Genomic DNA, 23561 nt, shown 5'->3' with positions numbered 1-23561 from the left:
GTAGGGAGTGGTCTGCTCTTATCACTACGACTGATTTAATCTTATTGTATATTTATATTTGACCCAAAACATTTGTGCTGGTTGGTAATTTGTATTCACACGTTTCGACTTGTAAATGTAAAGTTACAAGGATTATTTATAAGAGCAACACACAAGTTTCTTGCTCGTTCTTCTTGTGATGAGATAGCTTTCCGAACGAGTGGTAGATAAAAAACAAATTGTTATTACTGTTCAAAAGTGCTTAAATTCAGTTTATTTGAATAAATGTTTTTCTATTCTATTCCAGTTTTTGCGTGAAAGAGTAACAAATGGATATGTCCATACATCCATCCATACTTCCAAATCTTGGCGTTTGTAATATTAGTAAGATAAGATAGTGCTGCTGATATTGGAGCATAATACAGTGGCGCCCCCAATCAACTTTCTTCTAAGTGGCGATAACCGAAATTTCATTCCGGACTACTGCTACTGGAAGCGTTACGAACTTCTCTATTGGTTTTTCGACTGTTATGTGTACACTCACATTTCGCCGCTGAGCTAGGCATCGTCAGGCATTGAATAGAGTTCAGATATACCTTGGAGACTGTTTAGCGACCAAACTGCATCCATAGTGATCAGACTCAATAACGGTCGGAATTTGATCACCAATAGAGGTTTCAGTAGCGGTGGTCAGGTTTCCGCATTGATCACCAATAGAGATTGCAACGCTTCCAGTAGAGGTGGTCAGATTTCCGCAATGAATATTTGTGGAGTCACACATGATAATGTTGCCGGAATCTTATTTATATCATGAGCGCGGAAGTTTGTGAGTGTGAATGTTTGTTACTCTTTCACGCAAAAACCACTTATACACATCAAAATAACATATACGCTACAAAATTTCACGCAAGTGAAGCCGCGGGCACTAGTATAACCTAAATCCATGAAGTAGTGAAACATCTGGGTACTTCCGCAAAATAACAGCTAATTCGATAAAATATACACTGGATATAATAATTTCACTATGATATCATGTCATTGACTCGATCAAAGTTCAGACAGGCAGACGGTGTGTGTTTGTACTGACACGTGTCTGTCAGGATTTGTTTGGACGTCTAATGCTGATAATTTAACCTTATTAGAGATTAGGACAATGTTGTAAGTTTTATAATTATTGCGTATTATATACACTTTGTATATAATGTATGGAAGTCATGACCTATATGGAGGGGAAAGGAAGGAAACGATGAACAGTACAGTTTTATCAAGGTAAACTAACTGTGCATGTATTGAATTGGCGAGCATACAAATAGATATTCTTTAAAAAAAAAGTAATTCAATTGAGTTTCTTGCCAGTTCTTCTCAATTGAATCTGAACTGGATGGTAGAGAAAAAAAAATTAAGTTCATAAGCGACTAAAATGTACTACATTAATAAATTAATTTGAATTTGAATCGGAAGTAAAACCACGAACTAAACTACTAGACTATCAAAGCGGTCAAATCCAAAAAAGTAAAATAATTCCTCTATAATAATTTTAATTACATTGTAACCTGGTTTTAAGCATGTTGTTTAAAACTACGTTAAAATAGAATTACGAGTAATGAAACTACGACTGATTTATTCTTATTGTGTATTTATGAATCTAATAAATTAGTGCTAGTTGATAATTTGTATTCACACGTTTTCACTTAAAAATGTGAACTTACAAGGATTATTTAAAAGAGCAACACACAAGTTTCTTGCTCCTTCTTCTTGTTATGAGACAGCTTTCCGAATGAGCGGTAGATTAAAAAAATGTGAGAATTATTCAAAAGTGCTTGAATTAACTTTATTTGAATAAAGATTTTCTATTCTACTCTCTTGAAATGGATTTTATTTAATTTAAGAATTCCTGTCAAAAAATACCCCTGAATTTAAAACCTTGGGAGTTATTGTGTCGGATATGATTCCGGGGCAAAAAGGTCCGCCCCGAGACCCCAACCTTTTCCCTCCTTGAAGAGTGCGAAAAGACCTTAGTTATATACATATATTAATGAGTTTCTATTTTTGTTTCAGGCTTTCCAGTCGCTGTTTCTTTGTCTCTCTCTAACACACGACGTGCTAGAGTGGCTAGACAAGCATGAAAGTCGTTTCGGGACGAAACTTCGATATTGGCGAGATGTTCTCTTCTGCGGTTTAGTTGTACCGTTTACTTTGGTGAGTGTATTTGTTTTTAGTAGATGATATGTGCACCCGCTTGCTAACGGTATAGGCTGGCGCAGTACCAGTGGTAGATGACAGGATGAGCATGCTTCCAAACAGGGACATACTAAACTTAGATTGGCGAATGAACTTCCTGCCGAGGTTTTCTCGCGAGACTACAGCATGGGGTTTTTCAAGAAGGGTATATGAAGGTTTTTAAGGGTCGCCAACGCGCACGTGACACCCCTGGTGTTTCAGGCGTCCATAGATGGGCCGTATGTTTGTTTGCAACCATAGTAGTATAAAAGAAAAGGGAGGTCATTGTCAATTGTAGATGTCATGGTGAACCCAACATTTGACATGTCCTGTCCACGATGGTACCATCGTAACTTCAGTTGCCATTTGAGTTTGAGGGCACCGCGGTGCCCTCAGATTAAACTCGTATTAATGATTAATACGACTTTAGTCTGAGGGCATCGCTATGTTTTCTGGTTCTATCAATCCTGAATTGGACAGAAGATCAAGTGTTGCGTATGATGCCCTAAGGCTAAAGGCTTCTCCGCCAGTAGTTGCTCGTCAACCGCTTCATAAGACACTCCACGGGTTTGGAGTGCCATCCGCACTCGCCTCCTATCGTTCGGTAAAGCTGTAAAGGAGTATGAAAAAAAATTAAGATCAATTTGACTATTCCATTCAGGATAGCAGTATAATATAATATGTTTATTTGAGACTGTTTTTTTTTGTAATAGTTGACGGTATATTTATGTTTTCATCTTTCAGTTCGTATCTGCAATGTTCTGGTCGGTCTACGCCATCGACCGCGAGCTGGTCTTCCCGAAGATCTACGACACCATTGTACCAAGTTGGTTCAACCATTGCGTTCACACCAACATTAGTATAGTCATCGCTGTGGAGACTATACTCCAATCCAGGAGATACCCAATTAATAGGGCCCTGGAATTGAGCATCGGTCTTGGATTGGCTATACTCTATGCAGCAGTGTAAGTATTCTTTGAAATTTCTCTGCAATATCTCCTTTAAAATTGATCTCAAAATAGGCCAAAAGGGTGTTGCGATGACAAAGAAAGCGGCAGATATTAAGTTCCAAAATTCTCCATAATTTCCAAAACAAAGCATTTCAAACTATAACCAGTGTTACCAGGGAACACTGGTTATAGTTTGAAATGCTCTGCATTTGACGGCCTCGGAGGTCTAGCGGTTTAGTATACTGCTTTACTTATGATAGACGCGGGTTCGATTCCTTACTCGATACAATTGTTTGTATTGGTCTATATGTTTATTACGTGTTTGGTTTAGAAGATAAAATCTCTAAATTAGCCGTAACAATATTCATTTTTAAGGTTTACAAAAAATATCGCAGTTAACAGACAACATCGTTTGACTCATTCAAACAAGATTACTTCTATTCTCTTCTATTCTTGTTACAGATATTACACCATCTTCTTCTTGTCCGGGAGATGGTTGTACCCACTCTTCGGCATCATGACCTGGTGGCAAGTCTGCCTCTTCCAATGCGGTATCTGGTTCTCCGTCTACATATTCTACGAGATCCAGTTCCCAATAAATAGGTTAATCCACAAAGAACCTCAAAAACCAATCGAGCAAGGGCGAGAAATGCAGAAGGGTCTAGAAGAAACGCAAGAGAATGGGATACACAAGAATGGGGTACAGAATGTGATAGAACGAAATAGTTTACAAAATACAAATCCAGATTTAAAGACTCCGCCGTTTTCGACCAAATCCTGGAGTTTGAAGTATCGTTCGATTAGGGAGCAGTTCGAGAACTCCAGATTATGAGATTGTGATAATAAATATATGTTAAGAATTAGACTATTTCATAACTACATTTGAATAAGACTTTAATTTTTATTGGACGCTGTCGAGGTTTTGGAATTGTGAATGTAAAATTTAAATAAAATAATGATAACTTATTTTTTTGTCTGAACTTATTACCCAGTATCATTACATAGTATAAAACAAAGTCGCTGTCGCTGTCTGTCCGTCCCTATGTATGCTTAAATCTTTAAAACTACACAACGGTAAGCGTGATTCAAGAGGAAGGTTTATATGTATAATACATGTACACCCATCCGAAGCCGGGGCTAGTAGATGAGGTCAGGTCAGTTAGCAAATCGTGACAAATTCACCAAGAATTTATCACGATGGTTTCCAGGAAGAACCGCGTGGAGATCAACTTGACAGTACGTTGTTAGCAATGGGGCGGTCAGACCGGATTCTAACAATCCCGTTTCCCTCTGTTTAGTCTGTTTTATAAAACAATTATTTCTATTCCTAATATAAGTTCTAATAAAACACAAATATGGTTTCTCACTTTCATATATTTAGAAAAGACTTAATAGTAATTAATATTAAAAGTATTGTTGGATATCTATACAATTTACAGTTATAAATCTTCTTAAGTAGCCGAGGAATTTACTGTTTCTACATTTTCAGAATTAAATTTCATATAAATAAATTCTTTACAATAATATTTCTGTGTATCTAAATTGGCACTAGCAGGCTTCTACCAGATTTTTTTGGGCAGGGAGAGAAATACGACCGCTGAAGGTGAGTGTTGACGTACCTCGGTAAAGGGCCCTAAACCTACACCCGGGTCATAAGTCCCGGGAACTGCTCGGAGTTTCCCTCTCTGCCACACGATGGACCCGGCATCAGTGTGGATCCATGAAATGCTAAAGTCTCCGAAATATAGAATATCTGAGATGCTAAAGGAACTGTGGCATAACGTTCTTTTTGTTTTATTTTTCAGCGCAATACCGTAATTTCTTTATTTAAACAGTATTGTTAGTTTTTATTAACTTTCGTTTACAAAAATGTTCGTGGAAGACTAAAATATTATTGATTAATGCATTTAATACACCATGATGTACTTATCTTAATCCCATAGTCGCTCTACTTGCTTTACCAAAACAACTAAAAACAAATTACAACCCAATTACTTTCATTACACCTAATTTATTCTTTACATGAAAATAATATAGCTCCTTTTTACAATATTAATTTTGAAATTTGAGCAAAATCACTCTCGAGATTTTGTTTTTAAGTTAGTAAACAGAATTTTCCTCGACTACCCTAAAGCACTAATGGGTAACCTTTGAAAAATACAACTTAAACTTAAGGTAACTTAGAGTATTACATTGAGAATATACAAATCTTTAAATATAAGTTGGCAGTGAAGATCTATATCCTAACGCTAACTTTAGAGATGAAATATTATCAGTAGTTAGTAGGGAGTAATTTTTAATAATATTGAACTATCTTTCATTATAAAACATCCTATAGAAATTTAAGGAGATAGAATATACTTTGATATACTAATATTATTAAACGAGAGATCGGATTTTATCACAACCAAAGAAAACTCTGGAAGGAATGCACCGATTTGAGAAATTCTTTCACTGTTTGAAAATTATAAAATTTTAGAGAGACATAGGACTGTTACTAATATTATAAACGCGAAAATTTGCGAGTATGAATGGATAGATGGATGTCTCTTTCACGCAAAAACTACTGAAAGAATTTTAAGGAAACTTTACAGAAATATAGCTTATTCAATATAGGCTATAAATTTCATGCTGGTCTCTCAGGCACAGCTAGTCAATACATGCGAAACTTGTAAAGTTTTGAGCCCTGGTGATATCATGTCCAGGTTCTAATAGTTTTATTAATTATGCAGTAGTATTGGTTATTTGGAAAATTATAAATTTTAATCTGAGATAATGTTACATCTCTAAAACATACTTTCATATCGACTTATTTTTACATCTACGTTTTATCTTAAAACAAATTAATTTACAACAATTTTGATGATGAATGACTAAATCAATTGCACAATTCCAATAAAAAAAACCTATAAAGTATATTTGGAAAATCGTTTAGAAATATACTTAGAGGTTTACAACCATTCATCTCTCAAAGGTTACCAATAAATCACAATTAAAAGAAATCACCTACAACTTGTCTATACAACAATTGTCTGGGGTACCTTTGGACCCCCTCCTCGTAAGCCACTACCCTCTGTGGATGAATGTAATAAGAGTTCGGCGTTCTTAAACTGACCCCAGAAATTTGTTGGGGTCGTTTCCTTACTTGATAATTTGAAAGTTCCGAAGCAGCAAATTGAGGATCTGGTTGTTGATAATTATTTCTGAACCTCGAAAATGTATAATCTCTATCAGAAGGCACAAAACCACTTGGTACCCTAATGTTGACATTAGGTAAACTCGGTGTAATAGCTTCATTTAATCTTACATCATATTCATTTTCAATAGAATCAGCTAAATTCTGTTTTATCGAGATATTTTCTGGTATTACTGGTTTTCCAGTTGCTGTATAAGGTTTAGATACTTCAGGTTTGGGAGCGATTTTAGGCTTAAATGGACTTTCTGTTGCTGGATATTTGGGCTTGTTCATTGCTACGCTCTGAGAGAGATAAGGTTTCAAATAGTCACCAGGTGATAATGTCGATTCGAGTTTATCTCTGATAGCTTCGTAATTGTCATTGTAGACTCTCAAAACCTTTGTTGCTAAGTTTTTTGCTCTTTCTTCCGGTGTTGTAAGTAGTACTGTTGTTGTTTCAGGTATGTTAGTTTTTAATTCTGGCACCTCTGTAGATGTATCCTCTTTTAAGTTTAAAGATTGTGGTACTGCTGTAGTTGTATCTTTTTTATTTTTATTTTCATATTCTATGTCATCCTCGTCATAATATTCATATTCATCGTCTGGTGCACTAATGTGCGGTACTGTTGTAGGTTCTGTTGTAACAGTTGTTGTTGGTCTTTGTGTTGTTGTTGTTGTAGTCGTAGTAGTTGTTGTTGTTGTTGTTGTGGGCCTAGTCGTCGTTGTAGTGGTGGTAGTAGTGGTAGGTTTAGGGGTAGTATGAGGGGGTGAAGTCATATCTTTACCAGCTACTGGTTGCAAGCCACGTGGCAAATACGGGCTGCCACCCCTAGACGGTAAAAAAGGACGTTTAATAACTTTCACTGTAGGTCTAATTTCTTTGATTCTAGCTTGTATTACTTCTTCCTCCTTTACTGGTCTCTTGGTTTCTTTTTTCTCGTCATAGTCATAATAATAGTCTTCTATATCTTTAGAATGTCCTTTTTTAGATGGCTGAGGTCTCGGTCTGCTATTTTTCGGTGGAGTATCATAGTAATAATCATCGTCATATCCAGTTGTAGGTCGTTTTGTTGTTCTTCTGTCTTTATAGTTTGCAGATGGACTAATGGAGTGCGGTCTAGTTGGTTTAAATTTTTCTTTCTCTACAACTTCGGGCCGTGGTCTCTGTTGTACGGTACTAGTTTTTCCGGAAGAAGATGGTCGACTGCTTTCTTCTTCTTCATAATCATCATAATATTCATCATCGTCTTTACGTGGAGGTGCCTTTGTGGTTGTTATGGTTACATATTCATATTTTTCCTTTTCGTTTGCGGGAACCGGACGTTTTATTTTGGGAGGCATTCTTGGTTTACTGAAAATACCATGGCCATTTGGTTTAACAAGTCCTTGTGTATCTGGAGCTGATGGGATATCTCGCTTCTCTTCTCGGTCATCATAAGTCCTATCTGGTTTTGAATAGGGTCTTTCGTCTCTGCTTCTGTATGGTCTGTCGTCCCTGTATCGTCTACCTTCATTGGTTTGATATCGGTCATCTCTTGGTCTAGAATTTTCCAATGGTTTTTCCTGTATACTCTCATCTCTTAATGGTCTTCTTTCATCTCGTGGTCTAGTTTCTTCCTTAGGCCTAATTTCATCTCTTGGCCTTATTTCATCCCTTGGTCTAATATTATCACGTGCTCTACCTTCAAGTCTAGGCTCATCCCGTGACCTCTTTTCGTCCCTCGGTCTGACTTCATCTCTCGGTCTGACTTCATCTCTCGGTCTGATTTCATCTCTCGGTCTGACTTCATCTCTCGGTCTGACTTCATCTCTCGGTCTTACTTCATCTTGAGACTTAGTGTCCTCTCTAGGCCCATCTCTTGGTCTAAATTTGGGTCTAGGACCATCTCGTTCTCTCTTCTGATCTCGTTGCCCTGATCTTGGTCTATCTTCGTCTTCTCTGAATCTTTCCTCTTCATCATCCCTTGGTCTCGGTCTTCTGTTGCCATTTCTGTAGCCTGGCCGCCTGTCTTCTTCATCGTCGTATGGTCTTCTTTGGTCATATGGCCGTTTATTTCTTCTATCATAGGGTCTTCTTTCTTCATAATCATCTTCTGGCGGTTCATCGCGGGGTCTTGGACGGCGTTCATATCTGAAAACATAATAGATAATTATTTATTACAGAATTTTAATTCAAATTCATAATATCTTTATTCATGTGGGTGAGGTGTGGGTCTATTACAGACTCTTATATTACGTCATAGTCGATTGGACCTGACCACACGAGATGTGATAAAAGATGGTACGGGGAATACACCAGTATCTTTACTGTTTAACCATTCATATAAATTTCTTCTAAATGATGTTTAGTATTCATTTTCAAAATATCACGATTTTTTTTTCGGACTACTCTAATACAGTCGCAACTGGCCTTTAATCAATTTTAGAAATATGAAAGTGTAGCGGTTTTTGTATTGATTGCCGCATGCATTCTTATGTAAAATGTGAATACTATAACCATCAGATAGCAATTGTAAGTAGCTTTGACGTAGTCTAGTGTTTTGAGTTGTATTGATTGCCGCATGCATCCTCATGTAAAGTGCGAATACTGTAACTACCATATAGTAATTTTTGTAGCTGTGACGTGGTCGAGTGGAATGAGTAGTCATGCTCACTAAAATGTCCAGACTTGTGGCGGCGCGGTAGGCCGGGTCATTGGGCTCCCTAAAATATGGTCGAGCGCAGTGATGGCTGGCTCATCCGTCATACTCGTGAACGGGTGCTGCTTGTGGGGACTGGTCTGCTCTAATCACTATGACTGATTTCCTCTTATTAATTGTTTAACCAGTTGGTTATATATTCAATATTTTTTCTATTTGAGTATTTAATTGAATTAGTGCTAATTGGTGGTTTGTATTCACACACTTAAACTTAAAAATGTAAAGTAATAATAAAATTATTTAAAAGAGCAACACGCAAGTTTCTTGCTCGTTCTTCTTGTGATGAGACAGCTTTCCGAACGAGCGGTAGATTAAAAAATGTAATGACTATTCAAAAGTGCTTCAATGTAAGTTTATTTGAATAAATGATTTTTTATTCTATTCTATTCTTTTTACAGCATCACTGGACGATAGGGGGCGAGTGCAGATGGCACTCCAAACCAAAGGAAGGACTTATGGAGCGGCTGAAGGCCGACTCCCGCCTGACGGATACGACTTTAGTCTGAGGGTACCGCTTGGGGCTCGAACCTTGGCTCAGGCCGTCGTAATTTCGATCCCCGTTTGAACTGAACGGGGAATCAATCGGAGGGCGTATTATATTTTTTTATTTTTTACACATATTTTCATAGATTTTGTATACTGTGTTATTGTAGATCTGATAAGCAGATCGAATGAGACATCAATATATGCGCGCTCCCGCTCACACCGAGGTTATAAATATAAGCAAGACGCTTACTTTGGCAGTTGGCACGCAGATGTATTCCGAGAAGGACGTGCGATAATAAAAACTAATTACCTTTCATCCTCGTAGTCATCATGAGGTCGTCTTTTGCCTGGTCTCTGAGGACGAGGACGTCTCCTGCCCCTGGATTGAAGAGTTTTAGTTTTTATTTACATGCTTTTTACTTCTTATTATACTTATTATTAAAGAGCTATGCGTGGAGTTTATCTCGGGTTTCTCGAGAGATTACATGGGGTTTTTCAAGAAGGGTTTTTATTCTAAAACCCTTCTTGAAAAACCCTAAGTTGTAGTCTACCAATTAGTAGTTAATGGTTAATTTATTATGTTTGTTAGCACCTATAAAGTTCCATCCAACAATTTTATATTTTTTTAGTTATTGTTTAATTATTCATAAAGGCGCTTATAATTACAGTGTAGACAAATTATTACTTTGAAATTGAAGAGCAATGTCACTCAAACACTTTCTATTAGACAGCCATTACATTCGGATCCATCCATATAGTTATACATTCTACATATATGTAAGTTAACTTAATTGTACATGAAGCAATAGGTAAATCTTGTATTCAACAAAAAAGAGTTTCTCTGTACAACCATAAGAAGCTCCAGATGTCATCCTAGAAAATTTAATTTAATTGTAAATCTGTTTAAGATCTTAATTAAATATTTATTTATTTAGTATTATTTTCATTTAGACATTATGGAAATTACGCTATTTGCCTTTTTATACATTTTTATACTTAAGGCCCTGCAAATAAGATTTAAAATTAATTTAATAACCTGTCATAATCATAATCATCCCTTTCAGGATAATAATAATCGTCATCATAATAATCGTATCTGTGATACGGCCGCCTCCTGGGGGGCCGTGGGGGCCTGGTGGTCGTTGTGGTGGTGGTAGTTGTGGGCGGCGGAGGGGGCGGGGGTGCTTCAGTCACTGCTTTGTAGAGAGCTTCGTTCCTGAAAAAGTAAAGAAGTGAAACATTTAAAATCTATATCACAATTACATGGTACAAAACGAACTCACTGTCGTCAGTCACTATGATGTATGCTTGAATCTTAAAAAAATCGCAACGGATTTTGAAGCGGTTTTTTTATATAGATGGAGTGATTCAAGAGGAAGGTTTATATGTATAAAACATGCCTAATATTTTAAAGAAACACTGATAAATTTAGACGTTTCTAATGTGATGTCGTAAATAAACACCTATTTTTGCACTTACATTCCAAATGCTGGCTGAATCCCACGAGATAAATCAAAATAATGTACTACAGTATTGTACACCTTAAAAAGTTCAAATAAAAACTCCTCGATGGTGTATGTCTATCTCTTAAGAATAACCCACAATAACCATTTTTTATCCTTTACATTTTAAAAACGGCTTACGAAGTGATTTTAATCAATACAGCATTCATTTTTATCCAATTAAGTACCGTAAATATTTTGTCTACTTAATATAGATCAATATGGCCTTTCACAGCATGCAATTTAAATGAATATTTCCGAAGATATTACAGATTTAAAATGCAGGGACATAGCGGTGCGGCGGTACCAGCCCGGCCGGTGGCGCTAAACAAAACATGTTTGTACTGTCTAATGACAAAAAAGCTGTAAATATTGTTAAGGAAATTCTGTAGTAGGTAGGTATATTTCATTATCAGCATTACACCCGTATGCCGGGCTGGGTTACTAGTTTACTCAAGTAATGCATTGGTCTTTATTGATGACCATAGGCAGTAAGGCGGTGTGTAAAACCTCTAGACCACAGAGCATGTCAAATCGTATTACTTCTTTCTTTTCAAAAATACAGTCCACTATTTTTTTATACTGGCAATGTGTGTTGCCAGTGATGACTTGCGGCACAGAGACCTGGTCGCTAACTATGGGTCGCAGGAACAAGCTCAGATAGCAATGGAGAGGGCTATGCTCGGAGTTCTCTGCGTGACCGAATCAGTAATGAGAAGATCGGCAGAAAAACCAGAGTGACCGATATAGCCCGAAGAATTGTGACATTGAAGTGGGCAGGGCCCATAGCTCGTAGGACAGATGGCCGTTGGGGCAGTAAAGTTGTCGAAGGCCTCCACCAAGGTGGACCTTCGATCTGGTCAAAATCGCTGGAAAGCGTTGGATGCGAGCAGCGCAGGACCGATCGTCGTGGAGATCTTTGGGGTAGGCCTATGTCCAGCAGTGGACGTCTTTCGGGCTGAGATGATGATGATTTTATATTATTTCTTTGTACATATTCTTAATCCAAATGTAAATTAAAATATTTCTTTTATGTATGAATGTAATTTTCCTATATTATATATAGGCTACCTGTTGTAATAGTTTGGAGAATTCTTGCAATCCACTTCGGATACGAAATGACAGATGAACGTCTTCTGGTCGAAGGCTGTGTAGTTGGCGCAGAGGAAGTCGTACCTGGTGCCGAAGAGACAGTGATGGTACACCTGGAATTTAACAATATATTTACTGTATTGTATCCCGGGTTGGATCTCCTCAACCTTGGTTGGTACTTCAAATAGGAGATGGAAAACTCTGATTCCAAACCAAATAAGACTTCCAGGATGATTAAAAAGAAAGAAAAGAAAGACAATTGTTTATTTGGTACACTGAAAATACTTTTTAAATTTTAAATTACATTTTATCGGTTTATATTAATAATTCCAGTACCAAATAGGTCTCCGTTCAGCATATGTCGTGACGGGGTGCCACGATGCTGGTTTTCTGCGGATACCTTCATATATAATAAACATAATAAAATAATAATAATAATACACATACATACATAGATCTAGGCGGATAACACAGAGTAAACATTTACGACATACTACCATATATAAATAAACATCAAATATAACTACACACTGAAACATAAAATAAACATAAAGTTCTGGTGACACTTGCATTACCCTGCATTTGGAGTGCAGACACATCGTGCAAGATTACGGTCTACGATAGACAAGATAAAGAATGAATACATTAGTACTCATCATAAGAGGTTTGAGAAAGAAACTTGCATGTTGCTCTTTTAAATAAATGTTGTTCAGATTTCTAACAATTTTGTATGAGTACAATACAGCGTTTGCTGAGAAGCGATTTTTTTATATAATTACTAGCTGACCCCAGATGCGAATGTTGAAAAGAATGGATAAGATAAAGAATGAATACATTAGAGGAAGTATGAAAGTGGCGCCGGTGTCGGAGAGGTTGAAGAGTAATCGTCTATCGTGGTATGGACATGTAATGCGTAGGAATGAAGATCATATCCTAACGAAGGTGTTACATATAAAAGTGGATGGTTATAAGGGTAGAGGAAGACCGAAAAAGAGATGGATGGACTGTGTGAAAGATGATATGATGAGAAAGGGAGTAAATAACAATATGACTGCGAACAGAGATGAATGGAAGAGAAAAACATATTACGACGACCACAAATAAATGAGATAAGGAAGAAGCAGATGATATAATATGGCAGTTTTCTTATGATTATGATTACTAACAATCCTTCTCACCACTAAAGGATAGAATTATTGTAATAATGTTATTATAATTTTTAATAATAAATGTACTATAAAAATCTAGACCGGACATCGAATTCGCAATTAAAACATAACTGGAAGTTATTAGCACTGAACATCTAGAACAGGTGACCCCAATGTATCGCTATTATATCGCCTTCCGTTTTGTTAGTGCGCGTTCGATTTCCGTCGCGTGATAAAATTTCGGCATACATTTCTATGGCCTACAATTACTATTTCAATTCATGTCATATTGAATTTAACATGTACAGATAAACAGACAGACAGAAAGCTGACCTTTTTAGTTAATCATAACGGCCACCAGTGGAGGATGATAAGTTAAGCAGAGCTAGTGTTATGGGTACTACACAACTATTACAAATACATAGATTTTTTTTAGTAAATACATATATACTATATATAGAAAACACTGAGACCGATACAAACAATCATACTCAAGAATACAAATGCTTGCACCGTGTAAGGAATCGAACCCGCGACCATCGGAAGTAAGATAGTGTTTTGTTCCGCTAGACCACCGAGGCCGTCCACGGTAAGTGTGTACCGTATTTATATGCATATCCATGTAGTAAAAAACGGTTATTTCGATATAACAAACAGACACTCCAATTTTATTTATATGTATAGATGTATAGATTGGCAGACCCGGCCACGCGTTGCTGTGTCTAAGGTTCTTGAATAAAATAATATTGCGACTATAAATTGAGATGTAAGCTATCCTATCTTTCAAGTTGCATCAAATTACACACAAATCAAATTTGCAATCGGTTCAGTAGTTCGTAGTAGTATCGATTTAGGAGTTCATCGCGGACAAATAAGGTGACATCTAATTTTTATATATAACTAGCTGTACTAGCGACTTCGTCCGTGTGGAATTAAATTTTCTAAAATAAAAGTCGCCTAAGTTACTCTTTCTTACATCAGCTACCTGCTAATAAAAATCCCGTCAAAATTGGTACATCCATTTCAGAGATTAGCCGGAACAAACAGACAGACAAAGTATTTATATTCAATATTACAAACATACACTCCAATTTTATTTATATGTATTATAGATATAGATAATAAAGTAAAAAAAAAACAATGTCTAAGTCAAATAAATAGCCTTAAAAACAAATACCTGACACTTATGAGGAACCGAAGCGTAGAACCCGTCGTGAAGTCCATCACACTTGAAATCCATGGTTTCTGGTGGTGGCACAGCTTCGTAGAACGGGTATCCTGACAGATTATACCCGTTCAATTCCCGGGGCAGGTTGGGGTCGTATATATAGTCATTTTGCGGGATGCCGGTAAGTTTGCTTGTTGTATTCTGAGAGTCACCACTGTCGACTGATGCCTCGGTCTGTAATAGAAAATATTTATTTATTTATTGCTCTTTATTTCACCTTGAAAAGATATAATATAAAACAGAACATATATATATAGAAATAGAAATAATCTTTATTCCAATAAACTCAGTACAAGCATTTATGAATAGTCATATTTTGATTATACCACTTTATCGGAATGCAGACTCATCACAAGAAGAATAAGCAAGAAACTTGTGTGTTGCTCTTTTGAATAGATGTTTCTTTTTATATAAATAATTACACAATAACGACTAAAAGACATAGGGATAATCAACATAGAAACCGCTACGCACTTATTCTTAGTGCAATCAGATAATATTGTCTTAACTATGCATTTTAAGTTTTTCTACAAAAACATTATATATCCTTAACGAACTCTTCAATTTTATAACATGATTTTTTACAAAGGAATTGCTTTATACGACATATAAATCGCTTTATACCAAATTTACCTTCAAATACAAGTTAAGAAAACATCTTTCCAACGACTTTTGTAATTAAATGAATACATTAATATAGTGTTAATTTATCTCCCGCTTTCACTCTTGATTTGTCATGATTGATTATATCTCATTGTTGATTTGTATTTGGTATATATGTATAAATTTTAAATGTATTTTATTATGTACTTGAATGTATATGTATATATATAATATATTTATATTTATATATTCTTATTAAGTATGTATGTAGTTGGATATATATATTTCAATTTATGAATTTTATTATAATTGTACCTTTCTCCTTTTATTATTTATTTCATGTTATTATTTACTTAAATGCACCGCTCACTAATCTCTGTTTGCCCTATGGTCGACTGAGAGAAAATGCCTTATGGTGTTAAGTCCGCCTTATGCACCATTATTTTGTTTTATATTTGAGCATGAAGTTTTTATAAATAAATAAATAAAAATAAATCTTTTTTCAGACAGATTTATTACAGACTCTGGTAATTTCTTGTAAAACATTACGCAATTACCGTAAAACGAATTACTAACTTTAGTTAAACGACATTTAGGTAAAGTCAATTTGTTATTGTTACGTAAGCGTTTATTAGTGTTATCACTAATCTTTTGAAATCCTTATCATTGAGGTGTATGAAAAATAGATGTTGGCCTATTCTCAAACCTATCCGATATGCACAAAAAATTTCATAAAATATGGTAAAGTCGTTTCGGAGATTTTGGTAACAAACACCGCAACACGAGAATTTTATATAGTAGATTAAGTATATACAATGTTTTTCGAAAATATACAGAGCTTATAGACAGCTATAAATTTTATTAAATTTAATATTTCTTAGTAGATATGTAACAAAGCTTATAATTAATTACATTACTTTTGAAATTGTTTATATTTTTTGGAATACTTGTTTATAATCTTTGCATATTTTCGTAAATATATTGAGAAGCAACGGTGAGGATATATGATTAAAACACTCTCGTAAAGACTCCCTGGAATCCATATCATAAATAGAGCGAATGGCCATCTTTTTTAAGATATATATGTATAGTTAATATTATTATAATTATAAAATATTATAAGAAAACAAAGACATAGCGTTTGATAATCTTAGACCTCGTTCTTTTTGTAACCTTTAAAAAATTTGTCGCATTTTAATACTCCTATTAGCAGTCGGTTAAAAAGTACTGATCAGGAAATATAAAAAATACTATTTTGTCATGTCTGTGCGTTGATCAAGGTGGATCACTTTTCCCACCTTGGCATATAGAGCGGAATTCCAAGCAATAATGGGTGTGGACTGAATTAATACGAATTTATATTAATTTGCAAGAATCTCAACATATTTATCTAATGTAATATATTCATATGTATATTTATAATAATATAATCACAGACAGACAGACATATTTTTGCATTTATAATATACTACCGATCCGTCTCTGCTTCGCATGTATGCATTACAAATCTTTGAATTTCTCGGCTCGTTCTGTATTATAACACGCATGTATTATACATATAAACCTTCCTCTTGAATCACTCTATCTATTGCTGAAAATTGAATTAAAATCCGTTGAGTAGTTTAAAAGATATAAGTGAACAGACAGCGACGGTGACTTTGTTTTTATAGAATAGAATAGAAAATCCTTTATTAAAATAAACTTAATTTAAGCACTTTTGAATAGTCATAACATTTTATTTAATCTACCGCTCGTTCGGAAAGCTGTTTCATCACAAGAAGAACAAGCAAGAAACTTGTATGTTGCTCTTTTAAACAATCCTTGTAAGTTCACATTTTACAAGTCGAAACGTGTGAATACAAACTACCAACCAGCACTAATTTATTAGGGTCAAATATAAATACACAATAAGATTAAATCAGTGGTAGAAATATGAGCAGACCAGTACCTACAAGCAGCTACGTTCACGAGTATGACGGAGATGCCAGCCATCACTGCGGTCGACTATATTTATTTTAATAACCTTTTAAATAATCTTACGTAAAGATTTAGTTTCAATAATAATAATAACTAAAAATTAGCTCTATTCTATTATTAAAGTCGAAGATAGTCAGGCCCCTCTTTCCCACTGGGCACACTTGGCACGTACCCAGGGCCCCGCTATGGATTGGGGCCCCCTAGTCTGGTCTACTCCCTACTCCATTACCAAACGATAACCGATAGCTACTCTACTCTCGCCTGAAAATCAGTCTTAACAAACGCATACCTACTATAGTCAATTTGTTAATTTTTTTATAAATGTCTAGCAAGAACTTGACAAACTACAAATAACGATTTTTTTTAAGTTATTTTTGCCTGTTTTGTTTTGAAATAGAGATAGAAATAATCTTTATTCAAATAAACATAATATAAGCACTTTTGAATAGTCAAGTTTTTTTATTCTACCGCTTATTCGTAATGCAGATTCATCACACGAAGAATAAGCAAGAAACTTCTGTGTTGCTGTTTTAAATATATATTGATTCACTTATATTTAATTAACAACAAGGATTAGGCATGCGACAATCAACATAGAAACCGCTACGCACTTAATCTCTGTTCAATCAGATAACATTGTCAGCACTATGAATTTTAAGTTAGATATTTTCTACAAAAACATTATTATCATTTATAAATTCTTCAATTTCATAATAAGCTTTTTTACAAAGAATATATTTTATGACACATTAGAATTTTTTTTCTGGCAAATTGACTACAGACTCTGGGAGTTTGTTGCAAAACCTTACGCAATTTCCATAAAATTTGAAGGTAGGGCATCCACATACATCTCTAAAGAATCATGTTAAAAAATGACTGTCTATTCTAATGAAATAGTGCTTTTTCACTATGGTCATAGGCCCATTATCTGTGCCCTGTCTCTAATAGGTGAAAGACGGCTCTGAATATAGTTCAATATGGTCTACCTGTGCCTCTTCCTCGCCACCTTCAGGCTGTTCCTCTGGTGCTGCTGTTGTGCTGGTGGTCTTCGCGAAGATCAACGCTGTTGCTCTGACTGCTGACGCTGCCGGTATCTCCACTGACAACACGATCAGAGTCACACCTGAAATAGTTAAATTTCTAATGTTAAGTGTCAATTGTAATTACAAAAATAATTCATTGCCTTGCCTTTATTTCATTACTAGCTGTTCCCACGACTTCGTCCGCGTGGAATTTAACTTTATTTTTATAAAAGTAGCTTAAAGTACTAAAAATAATTTGTTCGTCTTAATTTATTCGTTCCATTAGGTTCTGATAGGTTCAAACTAATACATTTACATCCTGCATCGTTCCTTATGTTATCCCCATGGGGGTTGAATTTATCAAAATCCTATTTAAGCGAACGTCTTCATCATAGTAGCTCCAATCTTTAATTTCAGTTCAATCAGTCGAAAATCTAAGAAGATTGATACAAAATTTCATCCCCTATTTTATCTACCCTTAGGGGTAGAATTTATCAAAATTATTTCTTAGGGGATGCCTACGTCATAGTAGCTTTATACAACGTCTCAGCCCGATCGGTTTAAAGCTGACAAAGTTTCAAACAAACTTTAATCCCCTATTTTATTCCCTTGGGGGTAGAATTAATCAAAATCCTTTTTTAGCGGATGCCTACGTCATAATATCTACATGCGTGCTAAATTTCAGCGCGATCCGTCCAGTGGTTTGGGCTGTGCGTTGATAGATCACTATGTCAGTCACCTTTGAGTTATATATATATATATATATTTAGATTTGTGGTCGGCGCGGTATGTCGTTCTCTTCCACTGATCTCTATCTATCGTCATATGAGCACACTCTTCTTTTATTCATAACATCTTTCACACAATCCATCCATCTAGGGTGTCTCTCCCCTTACATCCATCGAAGGAGAAAATATACAGTCAAATATCTGTTCATTCCACGTGATTTAGTCGTGACAGAGTTTGCCATTCAGTTCACATAAAAAAATGACTCAAAAACCAACGCAAAATAATTTGGTGAAGGTTTTTCCCTTGGCTTGTTTTTAGTGTTCTAAGAAGACCTTGAGTAACCTGGTTGTTGCCAAAATACCCGATGATGATGAGGATAATCCTATTAGTAACTAAAACCGCAGAAGTGTGTGTGGATGTATGTTTGTTACTTTTGTACTTAATTGATTTTTAAACCCCAAAAAAAATTATTATTTTATTTATTTATTAATTATAAGTATCAATATGAAACCTCGGCCATCTAAGTATATTTTACTTTTTATTTACACAATGATTCAAAATTCGAAATTTGAAAATTAATAATTACAAAAGTTTGAGATATATATAGCTGACATATATATATATATATATATTTCTTAATATATGTAGTCGCATACTGTACATAAATGAATATAAAACCATACCATTACCAACACGACCTTAGTTTTTGTTGCTCCGTGAATAAATACCAAATATATCGTGGAATTTTTATAATGGTTATAACATAAAAAACTGACTTTAGTATTGACGAAATCATAGTTATATATGTATGTATATATACTAGCTGTTATTGCGACTTCGACTATTTTTTTACATGTCAAATCAATTCAAATCAATAAAGTATTTTTTTATTGATATAAAAAATAAACATTAATTTTTTCACGCGCTTTCTATTTTTTGTACCCCTACCGCGCATTTTGGATAGCTGGATATAACTGGCAACAAATTCAATTGGCACCTTTTTTTAATAGTATTTTAATAACAGGACAAAATGTATGTCCGTCCTTATAGTACAATTTATCTTAGTATTTATTTATTATATTATATTTTTAAGGTTTTTAATTTTAGTTTCTTAGTTCTACAAGAAGTTATATTAATTAAACATGTAAATACAGGGGTCTAGGAATCGAATATGATTTTGTCCCATTCGGTGTCGAGACCCTTGGTCCGTGGTGTCCTAGCGCTATAAGACTTTTCAAAGAAATAACGAAAAGGTTAGTCGACATCACAGAAGACCAACGAGTTGGCAGCTACCTCGGACAAAGAATTAGGATAGCCATTCAAAGAGGGAACGCTGCCAGTATCAACGGATCTTAGCCTAAAGGGACACCTTTTAATAATATATTTTAGTTACTATATTATATTCTTTAAGCTTTTTAATTTTAGGTTCTTAGTTGTACAATTAAGTTATGTAAATATTTTATTTATATGTATATACTAGATACTCGCCCCAGTATCCCAAGGGGGTAAACTTGTATTATATATATAAACCTTCCTCTTGAATCACTTTATCTATTGCTAAGGACAATGTTAGCAAAGAAGGACTTGTAAAGAGATTTCTTCTACTCACGATTCAGTTATACTCGCCGTTGTAACTTCGATCCCCGTTTGGTCGTCGAATTGGACAGAGGATCGATCGAACAAAATATATTTCTAATCAAGATAAAATAATATAAAAACACATTTAATACAATATATATTTTTTTAATACTATGATGGTGGCAATCAAGCATACGGCCCATCTGATAGTACGGTTACCGTAGCCTATGAACGCCTGAAACACCAGCGGTATAACGTGCGCGTTGCCAACTCTTAAGAAACCTTAATATACCCTTCTTGGAAAACCCCATGCTGTAGTCTCGTGAGAAAACCTCGGCAGGAAGTTCATTCCACAATCTAAGTGTACGCGGGAGGAAACTCCTCTGAAACTTCACTGTTCGGAACCATTTAGGTTCCAGCGTGTGGGGATGAATTCCCTGTCGATGGCGAGCGGTGCGGTGGTAAAAGGTGGCTGTCGGCATCATGGCATATATAATAATATAGATAAGTTATACGTATACATCAATACGACGGCAGACAAGATGACAAAACACTCTCTTTTCGAATATTCAAACATACTTCATCTGCCATACCAGGCAGTCTAGCCATCGATAGCAAACCTCGTTCTAACAAAGCTCCTCTAATTGCAACCGCCAAATAGCATGCCTCTAAGCTGAGTAGAATTAAAAGAAATATATATTTATTAGAATAGAATAGAATAGAAAATCATTTATTCAAATAAACTTACATTGAAGCACTTTAGAATACACATAACATTTTTTTTTAATCTACCGCTCATTCGGAATGCTGTCTCATCACAAGAAGAACAAGCAAGAAACTTGTGTGTTGCTCTTTTAAATAATTTATTCTTACTTACAATTTAAGTTTAAGTGTGTGAATACAAACTATTCATTTACTTATGTATATAACTATAATATAATATATATGTATTTATTTCGATAACTTAGCACCCCTCCAGAGGAACACATTAAGTAATTAAAACTTTGGCCATATCAAATCGCGGCTGAAGTACTACATAATATATTTATAATCAAATAAAAATAAAAAGGAAAAATGTGATAATAAAAACTGTAGAGAAACAAATAAAATTAATAAAAAAAAAAAGCTGAGTTGAATGGTAAGAAATGGCAATGGCATGACATTTCACTCCGGAATAGCAACACAATTATAATATATATGTTCACATATAACTAGTTATAGATATAAACAAAAGGTCGACGTGAAATGAAAGGAGATGCATCTATTTTGCCTAAAAAGTCAAGGATATATAAATGTCATAGTTTCAATTTTTATACATATAAATATAACAAGTGACCTATCCTGATTTCGCGCCAGTTTATAGTTCACTAACTACTCGGCTCGACTTCGCACGGGTGTACATGTATTATATATATAAACATCCTCTTGAATCAATCTATCTATTTAAAAAAAACCGCTTCAAAATACGTTGAAAGAAAGAAAAAAAAAATTTCAGTGCTTTTCAACAATGTTACAATATATAAAACAAGCAGACGAAGTTGCGTAGTTTTAAAGATTTAAACATACATAGGGACGGACAGACAGCGACAGCGACTTTGTTTTATACTATGTAACTAGCTATCCGCCCGGCTTCGCACGGGTGTACATGTATTATATATATAAACCTTCCTCTTGAATCACTCTATCTATTAAAGAAAACCGCTTCAAAATCCGTTGCGTAGTTTTAAAGATTTAAACATACATAGGGACGGACAGACAGCGACAGTGACTTCGTTTTATACTATGTAATGATGTGAAAAGGTCACACATATATGTTTGTATGTATAATTCATAACTCTAAAATACATCTTCCGGGAGGAATTCTCTTCCCCCCGGAAGATGTATTTTAGAGTGGACTGATGACCCTATTGCTAGCAATGGGGTCATCAGTCCACATGGGGGCAACCATGTCAAGTTGACCCACGCGGTTCTCACTATCAACTATCGTGATAAATTTCCTGTGAAATTGTCATGATGTGCTAACTGACCTGACCTCATGCTCATCTTATCATCCTCCACTGGTGCCCCGCCAGCGTAAACCGTTAGCGCAGGCGGGTGCACCATTCCATTATCATCAATAAAAAATACATCTTCCTGGGCCATTCCCAGAATTGTCAGTAATGTGGACTGTTGACCACACGGTTCTCCCTGGCTACCATCGTGATAAATTCCTGGTGAATTTACCACGATGGGTTAACTGACCTGACCTCATGATCTTCTATCATCTACTAGGTACCCCAGGTGAAAAGGTTTAAAGGCTTTACACGATAAAAAAAATGGCGGCTGATAATGGAATCCATTTAAAAATTGCAGTGTTGATCACAACATCTACAATTGTCAACGCCTCTGACCATTTAAGATTGCAGTCCTTAGGATATGTATTATAAATACTTACAAAAGAAACTGAGGCCCAGCCACCTTCGCCGGGATCGCTTCATTTTGCCAACGTGACCTGAAACAAAGGAAAAGGAAACATAAAAATCGGTAAATAGAATTATTGAACGGTGACTCCAAATTTGGCCTGAGTTAGAGAAATTTTCATTTTATTAAATTATAACTGGAAGGTTTTTTTTTCGGACAACTCTAATGCTGTTGGCCGCAGCTGGCCTTTACAGCTTCACCGGACGATAGGGGGCGAGTGCAGATGGCACTCCAAACCCGCGGAAGGTCTTATGGAGCGGCTGAAGGCCAACTCCTGCCTGACGGATACGACTTTAGTCTGAGGGCACCGCTAGAGGTTCGAACCTCGGCTCAGGCCGTCGTAATTTCGATCCCCGTTTGAATTGGACGGGGATCGATCGGAGGGGACCGGATAGCTGGAAGGGTAATTAATTATGAAATTTTACAGTCTAATATATAAGTTTTATGCGAATCCACACTGGCTGTTGTTCTAGATATGGTTAGATGTTTTTTTGAAATCTTAACCCTACTTCTGTATTCTTTGTAAGCTGTGTTCCAGCTTAGCTTGGGACTAGATGGCGCTGTGTGAATACAGTAATAGGCTGGAATACAGATACAAAAACTACTAAGTCAAAATATTGCAATCTGATGATTTGAAACTCGAAAAGTACAAAAGTACCCGCTGGACCAAATCTCTGGATTGAACTACATACGCCTAAGGTCCTCTCTACTGA

The 23561-nt window shown here is 35.5% G+C and overlaps 2 protein-coding genes across 3 annotated transcripts in view; one reads left to right on the top strand and one right to left on the bottom strand.

The window, feature by feature from the left end:
* Positions 1 to 4100, top strand: part of LOC131855281 (androgen-dependent TFPI-regulating protein-like) — a 40913-nt gene extending 36813 nt beyond the window's left edge. For both annotated transcript variants that reach the window (XM_059206531.1, XM_059206530.1), the window contains exons 2-4: positions 2038 to 2178; positions 2944 to 3164; positions 3612 to 4100. In XM_059206531.1, coding sequence (XP_059062514.1) covers positions 2038 to 2178; positions 2944 to 3164; positions 3612 to 3981 — 732 coding nt within the window. In that variant the 3' untranslated portion in view covers positions 3982 to 4100. The remainder of the gene's footprint in view (positions 1 to 2037; positions 2179 to 2943; positions 3165 to 3611) is intronic.
* An 832-nt stretch (positions 4101 to 4932) lies between these two features.
* Positions 4933 to 22877, bottom strand: LOC131855318 (proteoglycan 4-like). The gene is made up of 7 exons (XM_059206572.1): positions 22823 to 22877; positions 18046 to 18182; positions 14429 to 14653; positions 12083 to 12216; positions 10546 to 10725; positions 9820 to 9888; positions 4933 to 8455 (listed from the first exon to the last, which is right to left on the bottom strand). Exons 1-7 carry the CDS (start codon positions 22863 to 22865, stop codon positions 6142 to 6144), a joined length of 3102 nt encoding a protein of 1033 aa, XP_059062555.1. The 5' UTR covers positions 22866 to 22877; the 3' UTR covers positions 4933 to 6141.
* Positions 22878 to 23561: the final 684 nt, after the last annotated feature.

Source organism: Achroia grisella, unplaced genomic scaffold, assembly GCF_030625045.1.
Source record: "Achroia grisella isolate CSIRO2021 unplaced genomic scaffold, CSIRO_AGI_Agris_v1 utg1360, whole genome shotgun sequence".
Lineage (NCBI taxonomy): Eukaryota > Metazoa > Arthropoda > Insecta > Lepidoptera > Pyralidae > Achroia > Achroia grisella.
The sequence above is the reverse complement of the archived record's forward strand: the minus strand, read 5'-3'. Positions and strand labels throughout refer to the sequence as shown.

Bases quoted from the DNA above. Each gene is read 5' to 3' on its own strand.
- LOC131855318 (XM_059206572.1), bottom strand. From the start codon at position 22,865: ATGAAGCGATCCCGGCGAAGGTGGCTGGGCCTCAGTTTCTTTT. The intron at 18,183-22,822 runs GTAAGTATTTAT...TAACTATTTCAG, and splicing joins GCTGGGCCTCAGTTTCTTTT to GTGTGACTCTGATCGTGTTG. The intron at 8,456-9,819 runs GTAATTAGTTTT...TTATGTTTTCAG, and splicing joins GATGACTACGAGGATGAAAG to ATATGAACGCCGTCCAAGAC.